Source organism: Gekko japonicus, unplaced genomic scaffold (genome assembly GCF_001447785.1).
Source record: "Gekko japonicus isolate JY-2015 unplaced genomic scaffold, Gekko_japonicus_V1.1 scaffold15, whole genome shotgun sequence".
In the NCBI taxonomy this organism is placed as follows: Eukaryota; Metazoa; Chordata; class Lepidosauria; order Squamata; family Gekkonidae; genus Gekko; species Gekko japonicus.
In genome coordinates this window covers 2368511-2382036 of record NW_015165830.1, presented here as the reverse complement: position 1 = coordinate 2382036, position 13526 = coordinate 2368511, and the positions used below count along the sequence as shown (strand labels likewise).

The 13526-nt window shown below is 46.9% G+C and overlaps 1 protein-coding gene across 2 annotated transcripts in view; it reads right to left on the bottom strand.

The window, feature by feature from the left end:
* Positions 1-270: 270 nt before the first annotated feature.
* XYLT2 (xylosyltransferase II) overlaps positions 271-13526 on the bottom strand; it is an 83623-nt gene continuing 70367 nt past the window's right edge. For both annotated transcript variants that reach the window (XM_015410777.1, XM_015410778.1), the window contains exons 10-11: positions 11357-11690; positions 271-2783 (exon numbers count right to left, since the gene is read on the bottom strand). In XM_015410777.1, coding sequence (XP_015266263.1) covers positions 2461-2783; positions 11357-11690 — 657 coding nt within the window. In that variant the 3' untranslated portion in view covers positions 271-2460. The remainder of the gene's footprint in view (positions 2784-11356; positions 11691-13526) is intronic.

Below are 13526 nucleotides of genomic sequence, written 5' to 3'. Positions count from 1 at the left end.
GCTGGAGAAAGGGGGAAGGAACGACACTGCACCTCCCTTTCCCATTCTCAATCACAAAGACTGCCTGGACCCCAAAGACTTTGCACTGGAAGTGGTACTGGATCCTAGACTACATCTAAGACTTCACACTAATAAAAAGATAGCTGGGATCTATGGAAGCTGATTCTGACCACTGGACTCTCTTCTCCCAGCATCTTATTCTAGTAGAATGATGCCAATAGGCTGGTGTTTCTCTAGATCTCACCATCAAAATGAACCCATTTGGGTCTGTCTTGAGCACACTGAAAGAAAAACTGGCTTCAAGAATTCACACTATTCACACTGTAGAGATATAGATGTATTTGCGTTGCATATTTCAGACAACTTTACATAATGCTTCTGACACAAAGCTTTCAGCATTCATTCTTTGGAACAGGTTTTTTGCCCTGCCTAGTCCTCCCCTCCCCTCCCCCCAGCTCAGAACACAGAACACATTTCATGAGTCCACTTTCTAGAAGCAGGGGCTAATCGCCATTATTGAAAACAGAGGGTGGTATCTGGTGGCAAGGGGTACCGGTCCTATGCAGATCTCACCCCAAAGAACAAATCAATCAGTTTTTTCCACATAGGAGTTATGGGTCTGGCAAACTGCATTCCAAAAGATCATCCATTCCCTTAAAAAAATGTTAGCACCACCCAAGCCATCTTAAAGCAACGGCCAGATATTGTTTATGATCTGCACATCTGACCTAGAAAACACTCATGGTTTGAGGAAATGCAGGCAACCCCTCTCCTGAGAGGGTCAGTCCAAGCCCTGAGATCCAAACATTCTTTAAAATCTTGCCAGGTCTGCATCAGAACTCTGAACCTCAGGCCTAGCTCAACTGGAAACAAAGAGCCACCTTCTACGCTCCTTTGAAGAGGCGGCAGCAACAGTTCATCCCCATGTGAAGTCGTCATCTAGGTGTTTGCACTGAAATTTGATATGGCACAAATTGGGGGGAAAGGCTGCCCCAGGGGAGTCCCTTTTATCTTAACACTTTTGTTTTATAACCACTGTTAGGAAAAAGACAAAGCCCCCCCCCCTTTCCTGGCACTGCTGTCCCCAGTTCAACTGCGGGTGGTTCACTCAGCAACTGGGATGCATATGAAGGATCATACATTGGACAACATTAAATACAGAACAGGGACAATCCCAGCAAATGAAAACACTGTTTTTGCCTGGAAGGCAGTCACCTTTAGAGAGCTGGTGTATGGGGTGGGGAGGAAGACACACAAATTATGACTTATTTAACAATGTTAACATGAAAACCAAAACCCATCCAGCAGCCTGAGGGGAAGTGGGGGATGGGGGAGTCAGGGCTGACTGTCTACTGTGGCAGCCGTAGCAGGGGCAGAGAGACTGTGGCAGCCCAATGGAAAGACAATTCATCCTGAAAGCAAGGGGAGGAGTTTAGTACGTAGCCACAAAATGGCTCTGTGAGAGGCCACCAAATACAGTACCAACCCGGTTTCAGGCTAACAAAAGGAGGGAGAACCGGGTGGGTTCTGAGACACTGCTGAAGGGGCTTGAACAGATACAGAAGTTTGGCACAAATTGGCAGCTCTGTTAACGGGGAGCCTTGGCGCAGCAGCCAAGAGAGGCCTGGCTCCCTCCTGACTTCTAAGTAAAGTGTGTGTGTTTGAGGGGTGGTTCTGCACTGGACAAAAGGAGAGAGCCCCCTCTCTCAAGTTATCCGTAGCAAGAGCCAAGGAGTGAGCACCATTAGGAGAAATCCAAGCATTCCACCCTCTTTGCATGCCGACAGAATAATCAAAGACAAGAAGATACGTTACAGTATAAAAAGAAAATGGAGACGCTGAGATCCTCCCTTTGGAGGGGGGGAAATGACTGTGGTTTCTATTGCACTTTGCTTTATACAATACACATAACATTTATTCTTAAAAAAATAGGAACTAAAAGGATGGGGTGGGAAGATGGAAAATGAGCGTCAAGCCAGCACCAGCTGCTCAGAGGACACAGACACAGTGACAGCCTAGCTGCCTGCATTCCCAGCCTACCCTCCCCCATTTCCCAGAATCCTTTGCCAGCAACCATTTGGGAACAAGAAGTCCTGATCTTGTAGAACATTATCCTTGGTTGGGAAGAGCCCGTTGGAGCCAAGAAGCCGGCAGCTCACCTGCCAGATCAGTTTCCATTGCTTGGATTCATGAACAGGTCAGCTTCTCCCATCCACATGTTCTCTCTGGCCAATCCTGAGAACGGTGAGTGGGACCTCCATCTTTACATCATCCGCACCGCAGACCATCGCGATAGCTGTCTGCTTTGGGAATCCTCTCTTGCATTTGCCCTAGTGCATTACCACAGGACGATGTAGTCTAGAGTTTTCCCTGTGTGTGTCTGTGTGTGCAGGGGAACGTATGCCCGCCTGATGTGTGGATGCTTCCTTGCTCCCGACAATGTGCTGCTGGCTGCCCCTGCTACCTCAGTCGCCCATCAGGCTTGATGGCCCCCAGTTCTGACTTGGGGTCTGGGGACAGCGAACTCCACGAGGTTTTGCTACACAGCTCCAGGGTGGAGCAACTGGAAGGGCTTGCCACACACAGGCCGGCCACCAGCCAGAAGCCACCGATGCTGCTGTCTGTCCAGTTCTCTAGAGCCTTGCCCACCAGCTGCGTGTGCTGATGGTTGGCCCGCTCTGTTTCATCCAAACGTGGCAGGCTCAAGATCCCAGCCAGGCCCTGGAAATTCTGCTCCATGTACTCGTTGCGGGGAGGACCGGAGTGCAGCCATTTGCTGTCATCTGAACAGGAAGACAGAAGGAGAGAAGATCAGAGAGCTCAGCTGTGTCGACGCCCAACTGGAAGAGGGCCGTTTTATCCTCCAGTCCCCTTACCAGGCTCACCATTAGACTCTCCCCACTCCTGTCGCATAATATCCACCGCCCTGGTGAAGGATGTGAAATTTTTGAGGGGAAGCCCCTTATAATCAAAGGTTTTAAAATATTTTGTAACAAGCCTTTGGGAAACTGTAGTAAATAAAATAAAAATTTCAAAATGGCATTGGGCACAGAATTTAGCTTCCCGGGAGTCTCTACTTTCATTTAAAATAAAAAAGAGAGAGAGAGAGATCAGTACCCTTAAAAGAAATGGGTCACAATCGTGCTTTTAAAGCTGTGAAGAACAATATCTCAACAACAGCAGCACTACCCTTTGTTACAAGCAACTGACCAGGCCTTCCAGTGGTCAAAGCGTGAGAACAGTGCCCTGTATAGCTCTTTGCCCAATTACTAAGAGAAGCAGAATGCATTATGCACAGAACTAAAAGATTCAGATATGCTTAATTTGTCCAGATAATAAGATTGAATTTGGTTTTTCTTGGCACAGAATTTTTCTTATTGCTGAATACACAGACCTGAAAACACCCACCACATCCTACAATAAACCTACCTCTCCCTTGCAGAAACCAAGAGAACTCCACTGTTCCATCAACAATACCAGTGTGATTGTCTATTTTTATAACAAATTTAATAGTATTGTTAAATTTTCTAGTAGAGGTTAATGGTTTATCTGTTTCTAGAACTTCTTTTCTTTCACCTTTTCTTTCTTTCTTTCCCCTAGATTTAACAGCCATTAGCTATTCACCCACAGTTTCTAAAGAAAAAAAGTGAGAATAATAGTCAGTTCCCTCTTGACATGATAAAGAGAAAAATTGCCACCAACTCTCATGCAGTTCACCAATCTACTTGATAGCAGATAGCGCAGTGTCCACTTCTCAGAAAGTGTCATTAGCTGTTTTACCCAAGTAATATTTTTTTCCCACATGGTACTGTTTTGGGGACATACTAAAACAATATGAGCTAGGTCCCAGGGGTGTCAAACATAAGGCCTGGGGGGCTGGAACTGGCCCGTCCAGGGCTCTTGTGCGGCCCACAAGCAACTGATGCAAGGGCTGTTTGGGGGGGTGGGTAGAGCCCCTCCAACTGTGGCTTCAGCATGGCGGAACAACCTCACCTGCAGCAGTCAAGCAGAACCCCTTCACTTCAGGGACAGCTTCACTGGTATGTTGGGAGCCACTGCAGCTGCATTCATACCTCTCCACTTGGCCTGCAGCTCCAGGGATGCTATCCTGGATGGCCACAGGGATCAGCATTTGCATGCTGGGGGGGGGGGGGCGCAGATGATGAGGTGATCGTCTGTTAGGACCTGCTGGCAGCCAGCTCGTTGCTGTATTTGTGCCCCCCCCCCGAGGCAGCTGTGCTTTGGCCCATGGGCGGGGGCATTCTTTGACAGTTTCTTCTACACGTTGGGGGCCTAGCCCTGCCACCAAACATGTGGCTCAGCAGCTGGACCTCCCTCCCCTATGGACCATCCAGAAGCCTTCAGCTGTGGGCAGCTGGAGTGGAGAACATTTTTCGATTTGCGTCCTTGAAACCAAGGACCAGTCTTCATTTAAAATCTTATTTTGAAACTTTTTACAGCTTACTTTCTTAGTACTATTTCTTGCAGCCTTATGACAATCTATTGGGACAGAAAGTCTTTTTTCTAAATTTCTAGTCCAGGTGGACATAGAGGTATCTGAAATTAGCAACTGAAACAAGACAGGAACTATTGATGACTCGAAAAAGGAAAACCGAAATTTAATGACAGAATGATGAATATTTCTCAACAAGAAAGGAGAGTACATATGTATGAAGCAGAGACAGTCAGGCGCATGGAGAAGTCTCTCGGGAACTTGTTAGATACGTCCCATTCTGTGGGGTGGCTCTGTAAGAGAAGGTATACAGTCCAGTAAGGGTGGAGTGGCTCTGTAAGAGAGGGTATACAGTCCAGTAAGATTGAGAATTGGATTCGCTTCTGGCAAAGCTATCGGTTGAAATAGTGGGCCCAAAAGGAAGCTTAATACTGGGAGTTTGTTATCGCCCACCAGATCAAAAGATAGAGGAGGATTATAAAATGATGACTTAATTAAAGATAGTGGCTAGACAAAATAACTGTGTCGTACTAGGTGATTTTAACTACCATTGATTGGGTCAATATGTGTTCAAGTCGGGAAAAAGAGATTGAGTTTCTAGACACTCTCAGTGACTATGCTATGGAGCAGATGGTCACATAACCTGCCAGGGGAGAGGTGATCCTGGATTTGGTCCTAAGTAACGCCCAAGACCTGGTGAGAGATGTAAAAGTGATTGCCCCACTTGGGAACAGTGACCATAATGTGATTGAGTTCAACATTTGTATAAATAGTGAGTTGCCCCAAAAGACCAACACAACCAGGGGTCATTTCGTAGAAAAAGAGGTGCAGGAGCTCATTAGCACAACTCGTTAGCATAACTTATTTGCATATGCCACACCCCCTGACATAACTGGAAGTGACTCTTGCCAGTGAGTCACGAACACTCATCCCCGGCCACAAATTTTGTTAGCTTTTAGGATGCTACTGGATTCTTGCAGTTACTGGCTGCTGGCTGCCCCTACTGGATTCTTGCAGTTACTCTCAAAAGCTCATTGCCTGCCACAAATTTTGTTGGTCTTTAAGGTGCTACTAGATTCTTGCAGTGACTCACGAAAGCTCATTGCCTGCCACAAATCTTATTAAGTCCCGAAGGTGCTCCTGGATTCTTGCTCTTTTCTACTGCCCCGGACAGACTAACACAGCGACCCATCTTGATCTATCTAAAAAAGTGATCAGTGACTCGCGAAACCTCACTGCCTGCCACAAATTTTGTTGGTCTTTAAGGTGCTACTAGATTCTTGCAGTGACTCACGAAAGCTCATTGCCTGCCACAAATTTTGTTGGTCTTTAAGGTGCTACTAGATTCTTGCAGTGACTCACGAAAGCTCATTGCCTGCCACAAATCTTATTAAGTCCCGAAGGTGCTCCTGGATTCTTGCTCTTTTCTACTGCCCCGGACAGACTAACACAGCGACCCATCTTGATCTATCTGAAGAAGTGAACATTGACTCACAAAAACTCATCCCCCACCACAAAATTTGTTAGTCTTTAAGCTGCTCCTGGACTCTTGCTCTTTTCTACTGCTGCAGACAGAGTAACACGGCAACCTATCTTGATCTTAGGAAAGCCACCATTAATGGCATTATCATTATTGTTCAATAAATAAGCCAGAACAGCTATTGTTGTCATTCGGGCTGAGTTCTCTCGACAAAGCTGAGAGATTAAACGCTCCCCACCCCCCCAACTGCTCCCCAGACATGACTGCACTCCAAGCAAAGCGGGTGTGGATTTGGCAGGGCGGGCGGGCGAGTGGGGCAGTGGTAGTGGTGGTGGGGAGACAGAGGCCGGGAGGAGGAAGGGGTGAACCCCTGCAGTCTCGACCCAGGGGATGCCCAGAACAAGATCCAGCATCGGGGCTCCCCACAATTCGCTTCTCCCTGGTCTCATGGGTGGGTGGGTTCATCCGGAGTACTTGTGCCCGGAGTACCTGGGCGCACACAACTCCTACCTAGAGTAAACAAGAAAACCTGGGCGCTCCCTGCCGGTGTCTCCGTCCATCTGGTGTGGTTCTCATCTGTGCCCATTTTCGCTAACCTGTATTGGGCGGCCAAGAGGTCTCCCTGAGTGCCTTCTGGAGAAAGCCGGCCTTTTTGCCAGAGGTGCTTTTCAGACTGCATGTCGTCATCGTTATAGCCTCCGGTAGGGGTGGGCTGGGGTGGGGTGCATTGAGGAAAGGGAGGGCAGAGCGGAGCTGCTGAGGGAAGAGACAGACGGGGGACGGGAAGGGAGTTGGGGACAGACAGGGAGCCGGGCACACACACCCCTGCTGCGGGGATGCAGGCCCATCCTCGGCCGTTGTAGCTCGCAGCTGCCCTGGTCTCTCACGGCGCCTGCAAGACTTCCCCCTGATTTGCTTTGCCTAAGGAAGAGACTCAGCCAGTAGAAAAAGGAGGAGGAAGAACTTTTTATCTCTCTTCAGTTTCAGCCCAGGGAAGGACAGAAGCCTAATTTGAAGTGACTTCCCCTCGATGCAAAACTACCCGCCAGCAGGGCGCGTGGGGCGGCCGGGGCGAGCGGAGACTCCAGCAGATTTGGAAGTGGGGGTGGGGTGAGGGGGGGTGGAGGCGACCTGGCAGTGGCGTCCCCTCCCGCCTTTGGCCGCCTGTGACTCAGCGAGGCTGGTTCTCCTTCCCCACCGGCCTCGACTTGTTTGGCTGAGCTCCACAAGGTTTTTGGAGGGGAGCAGGGGGCAGGGCTTCCTGCATGTGCCCGCCCCCTGGGCTCCTTACTGCCGGAGCAATGCTCCAGTGAGCTCCGGCAGGAAATGAGCCCTAAACACAACCACTTTTTTTTTTAAGACCCCTGAAGGGGATTTTTAAATTTTTTATAATACTACATAAACTACAAAGAAAAGAAGGAAAGGGGAGCTACAACTAAGGAGAAAGACTTTTGACTTTAAATGGGGAAACTTCTCTGGAATGAGGGGACATGTGAAGAGGAAACGGAAAGGAAAAGTCAAAAGGATCAAAACCACAGGGGAAGCTCGGAGACTATTTAAAACTACAATCCTAGAAGCTCAGATAAATATAAACTGCAGGTTAGGAAAGGCACAGATAGGTATAGAAAAAGGCCTGCATGATTAACAAAGTAATGGAAACTGTAAAAGGTAAGAAGGATTCCTTTAAGCGGTGGAAAGGTAGTCTCAGTAAGGTTGATAAAAGGAAACATAGGCTGTGGCAAATAAAATGCAAGTCTGTGATCAGGCAGGCAAAAAGGGAATATGAGGAGCATATTGCAAAAATAATAAAGAACATAAGTGAAGCCAATGTTGGATCAGCCAAAAAATTAAAGTTTTATTGTTGTTTTTTTGCCTCTGTCTTCACTGTGGAAGACGAGAAGTGCTTGCTCACTCCACAACCGCTGATTTCAGGAGGGGTGTTGAAAGACCTGAGTCAGATTGAGGTGATGAGAGAGGAGGTCCTATGACTGATAGACAACTTAAAAACGGATAAATCACCAGGCCTGGATGGCATACATCCAAGAGTTCTGAAAGAACTGAAATGTGAACTTGTGGATCTCCTGACAAAAATATGTAATCTTTCATTAAAATCTGCCTCCATTCCTAAGGACTGGAAGGTAGCTAATGCCACCCCCATCTTTAAAAAGGTTTCCAGAGGAGATCCGGGAAATTACAGGCCACTCAGTTTGACGTCAATACTGGATAAGTCGGTGGAAACTGTTATTAAGGAGAGAATTAGTAGGCACATTGATGAACAAAAACTACTGAGGCAGACTCAGCATGGGTTCTGTAAGGGAAGATCTTGTCTCATTAACCTGTTAGTGTTCTTTGAGGGGGTGAACAAACATGTGGACAAGGGGGAACCAATAGATGTTGTTTACCTTGACTTCCAGAAAGTTTTTGATAAAGTTCCTCATCAAAGGCTCCTAAATAAGCTCAATAGTCATGGGATAAAAGGACAAGTCCTCTTGTGGATAAAAAACTGGCTAATTAATAGGAAACAGAGAGTGAGTATAACTGGGCAATTTTCACAGTGGAGGGTGGTAAGCAGTGGGGTACCACAGGGCTCAGTACTGGGTCCGATACTTTTTAACTTGTTCATTAATGATTTGGAGTTGGGAGTGAGCTAAATTTGCAGATGACACAAAATTGCTCAGGGTGGTGAAAACCAGGGAGGATTGTGAGTCACTCCAAAGGGATCTGTCGAGGATAAGCAGGAGGGCGTCAACATGGCAAATGAGGTTCAATGTCGCCAAGTGCAAAGCGTTGCATTTGGGGCCAAAAAACCTAACTATAAATACACATTGATGGGGTCCGAACTAGCAGAGACTGACCAAGAGAGAGATCTTGGAGTTGTAGTAGATAACTCACTGAAAATGTCGAAACAGTGTGTGACTGCAACAGAAAAGGCCAACGCTGTGCTGGCGATTATTAGGAAGGGAACTGAAAACAAATCAGCCAGTATCATAATGCCCCTGTATAAATTGATGGTGCAACCTTATTTGAAATACTGTGTGATACTCTGGTCACTACACCTCAGAAAGGATATCATAACATTGGAAAAGTGCAGAAAAGGGCAACTAGAATCATAAAAGGGTTGGAACACTTTCCCTATGAAGAAAGGTTAAAGCACTTGGGTCTCTTTAGCTTGGAGAAATGACGGCTGAGGGGTGACATGATCGAGGTTTATAAGATTATGCATGGGATAGAGCAGGTAGAGAAAGAAGTACTTTTCTCCCTTTCTCACAATACAAGAACTCGTGGGCACTCAGTGAAATTGCTGAGTAGTCAGGTTAGAACGGATAAAAGGAAATACTTCTTCACCCAAAGAGTGTAACACATGGAATTCATTGCCACAGGAGGTGGTGGCGGCTACAAGCATGGACAGCTTCAAGAGGGAACTAGATAAACATATGGAGCAGAGGTCCATCAGTGGCTATTAGTCCCAAGGTATAGATAGGAACTCTCAGTCTGGGGCAAGTGATGCACTGTATTCTTGGTGCTTGGGGGGGGTCAACAGTGGGAGGGCTTCTGTTGTCGTGGCCCCACTGGTGGACCTCCTGATGGCACGTGGTATTTTTGGCCACTGTGTGACATAGAGTGTTGGACTGGATGGGCCATTGGCTTGATCCCACATTGGCGTCTCTTATGTTCTTAATGTAGATGAGCCCTTTTTAAAACCGATTTGTTCTGGACCTGGTATTGAAAAATTGTAACTCCAGCAACGAAGTTTTAGCTGTAAATGAGCTGCATACAGCTTTCTTGGTATACACAACAGACTGATTGGTCTATAATAGGCTGGAGAATGAAGTGAACTCTTCTTTTCCTCATTTAAAAAGGTGGCAAAATAGCTTCCCCAAAGATTCATTGGAATGTGCAGAGTTTTCTCTATTGAAAAAGGTTTGTTATTTGTGTTTAAAGGTAAAGGTAAAGGTTCCCTTGCTCGAAAGCCAGTCGAGTCCGACTCTAGGGTTGCGGTGCTCATCTCCGTTTCAAAGCCGAAGAGCCAGCGCTGTCCGAAGACGTTTCCGTGGTCATGTGGCCAGCATGACTAAACACCAAGGCGCACGGAACGCTGTTACCTTCCCACCGAAGTGGTACTTATTCATCTACTTGCAATTTCTTGCTTTCGAACTGCTAGGTTGGCAGGAGCTGGAACTAGAGACGGGAGCTCACTCCATCATGCGGCGCACTCGGGTCTCGAACTGCTGAACTACCGACCTTCCACAGCCTGCAGTTCAGCGTCTTCACCACTTGAGCCACCGCAGCTCCTTTTATTTGTGTTTACCACTCACCAAAAGGTTTTACTATCACAATAATGTGAAACACACTGCTTACCTTCAGTCTGACAGTGAAGATCTTTGGGCTATGGTGGCAGTTGCTGTTGAAGCAACTTTTTAAAAGAAAACCGCACAGCCAATTGGTTCTCTAATGGCGAATCAGCTGCACCTATTTTCTAAAAACACGTGGTGGGCACTAGGAAAGGTGTCAGTCAGTGGGCAGCATGGCACCGGGGACCTGTGCTTTAAGGAATGTAACCCTGTAGTTCCCCAGCATTTTCTGTATGGAATTATTTTTGTGTCATCTTTTATTCACAGGTTTTAGATAACACTGGCAAATTTTGCATTTCCCCCAAGGAGGGTTAAAAACTCATTTACATTATTTTTCTAGCTGTACATGTAAGATTTTTTAAAAGTGTAAACCTACAAATGTAATGTGACTAGAATTGCCAGCTCTGGATTGGCAGATCCCTGGAGATTTTAATTCCTGGAGATTGGAGGGGGTGGGAGGGCAGGATTTAAGGAGGGGACGGAACTCAGTGGGGTATAAGGATACAGAGTCCGCTCTCCAAAGCATCCATTTTCTCCAGGGGAATTGATCTCCTTTGTCTGGAGATCAATTTTAATTCCAGCAGCTCTCCAGGCCCTCTCTGGAGGAAGGCAACCCTAAACGTGAGAGTCAGACATATATTTAAAAGGATCTGCATCATACAGATACATTCATCACAGAGCCGTGACTGGCTGATGGTCCCTGTTGAGTGCACATTTAGTGATAAACCTTACGGTTGTTGCTAGCAAATGTGCCCAATGGCCCAGAATCCTTAGTGCTCAAGATCTTGCCAGACTGACACAGCATCGTGAATAGCTGCCAGGCAACGGTCCCTCTAAGCTGCGGAGTCTTGTGAGCAAAAATTCTACTTTGTGAGCTACTGGCATTAAAGTTGTGAGCGAGCGATTTGGCTGCTGCATAAATTAGTTTGCTCTGGAGCCATCCTTCCTGAGCTAAGACAAAAATGTGTGAGCCGGGGGCTAAAAAAACCTGTGAGCTAGCTCACACAAACTCAGCTAAGAGGGAACACTGCTGCCAGGCAAGCAGCTCTATCCCCAGATCAGTCTGCTCACCTTTCCTGAGAGGCTGCTTGCGATTGAAGGTCTGTGGGACCACCAAGAACTGGCTCTCTCCCAGGGGTTCCCAGAACTGGAGGAGACGGATGGTCCACACACCAGGGCGAAGAGGCCGGTTCAGGGGTGGCTTGTACTGTGTGAACTCTGCCTCTGCGTCAACAGTGATGTCATAGGATGTGGCAATGATGTAGGTGGGATCAATCCAGACAACCGTGGCTGTGAGGTTGGGGCCCCGTGACCATTTCTGCATAGCCACTGGCTCATCAAAAGGCCCAATCAGACCACCAAAGTTGCGGAAGATCCTCTCCTTGGGATCCCACTCAGTCCCCACCTGTGGAAGGAAAAAGAGAGAGAGAGAAGAAAACAGGGACTCAGGAGAGGAAAGAGCACACCGCCCAGTGTAGAAAGTATTGAAGCCTGCCGACTTTCCAGGATGTCCTCACATCAAATGAGAACAGGGGGTAGCTGAACCTTTTGGGCCAAGTGCTGGAAAAAATACAACATCCACCTGTGAAGATGATGATGTACCAGCAAGAAAAATGGGAGGGGGGGGGGGAGAGAATGATGATTGTACTTGGTCAGATGTGCTTGGAGCAATCCAAGCCCCACTGGCGCTGGATTTGCCCTGGTTTCAGCTGGTAGTTGTGCAGGTCTGGGAGGCGAAGACAGGCATAAGCCCCACTGCTGGTTGTAGCAGTGTTGATAGTGCCTTAGTTGCTTGGGCAGAGATCTGGCTCTGAGCATCAAGGAAAATGGCCTGTTGTGCCACTGTCAGCATATGTGCCAGCGGTTGCCTACCCTTGGTTTCAAAACAATCCTGCTAAGTAAGTGTATGCAGTTAAAAAGCTGCAAAATCGTAGTGGGCGACACAAAAATACCAGGCAATATGCATATTTTAAAAACACATTTTATACTAAAATAATGTTAGAAGCAAAGCACTGCCTAAGCCACCAAATGCTTATGGAAATTTCTTATCCTACCAGGAACACATTCTTTACCAAAATCCCCTTTCACATGCTCACTAAGCCATTATTTCTTCATGATTCTCTCCCATGGTATTTCCCACCAAGTCAGGATCATCACTTTTGACATGATGACAGCTGGTCAGGGAAGACCCATGCAATTGGTTCCATGCGACTGCGATAGTCGCACATTTCACGCCACAGTTATGTGAGACACATCCACAGAGAAGTGGTTAAACATAACAAATTGCCTTGTCCTCCAGAGAACAGGTCTACCCACTCCTTTCCACTATATCGGTAGACATGGCCTCCAGAGAACAGGTCTACCTGCCCCAGTCTACTATATTAGTAGACCTTGCCTCGGACCATCACCCTGTGCTGAGCCTTAGAAAACATAACAGCATTTAGGAGGGGAAAAAACTCTTGCAGTCTATTTTGTGTTTTTAGTGAAATATGACAACCAGCATTATAGGTCAAGTATAACAGAGGTGGAATAATCACTGTCAGAAACCGGCCTAACCTAACAAACAGGAAGTTGTTTAAATGTTAGCAACCTGCCCAAACTACTTATTTATTCAAATAATTATATCCCAATTTCCCCTGTGACTCAAGGCAGCTTACAAATCATACTGAAAAGTATAATAGGGGTGCGCAAAAAAAATATGTTTTTTTCTGGCTCCATTGTAGCCTATGGGGACCATTATAGTCAATGGGCCTCATAGGCTATAATGGAGAATCAATCAGGGGGTATCTGAGGCGCGGGGGGGGGGCTGTTTTTTGAGGTAGAGGCACCAAATTTGCAGCATAGCTGCTGGTGCCTCTCCTCAGCCCCTTCCCCCCTAATTTTCAAAAAGATTGGACCAGGGGGTCCAATTCTATGGGCCCCAGAAGGAGGTTCCCCAATCCTCCATTGCTTCCAGTGGAGGGAAAAATGCCTTGAGGGCTGAAGCAGTAATCCCTGTGCTGCCTATTAAAATTTTGTGTGCCAGTGCCCCCTAGCACAGCTTAGAGGGAACTATGCTTACAATATAGACAGCAATAAAACACAAAAAATACATAACATTACCGAGTCAGATTGTAGCTATCCACAACTGCTTCTTTAGGTAACAACAAAAAATTAGGTGGGAATAGTCCCAGAACTGAGCACTGCTTGCAGTCTGCCATGAAACCACAATCCCTCATTAGATACAACAGCTGCAAACTGG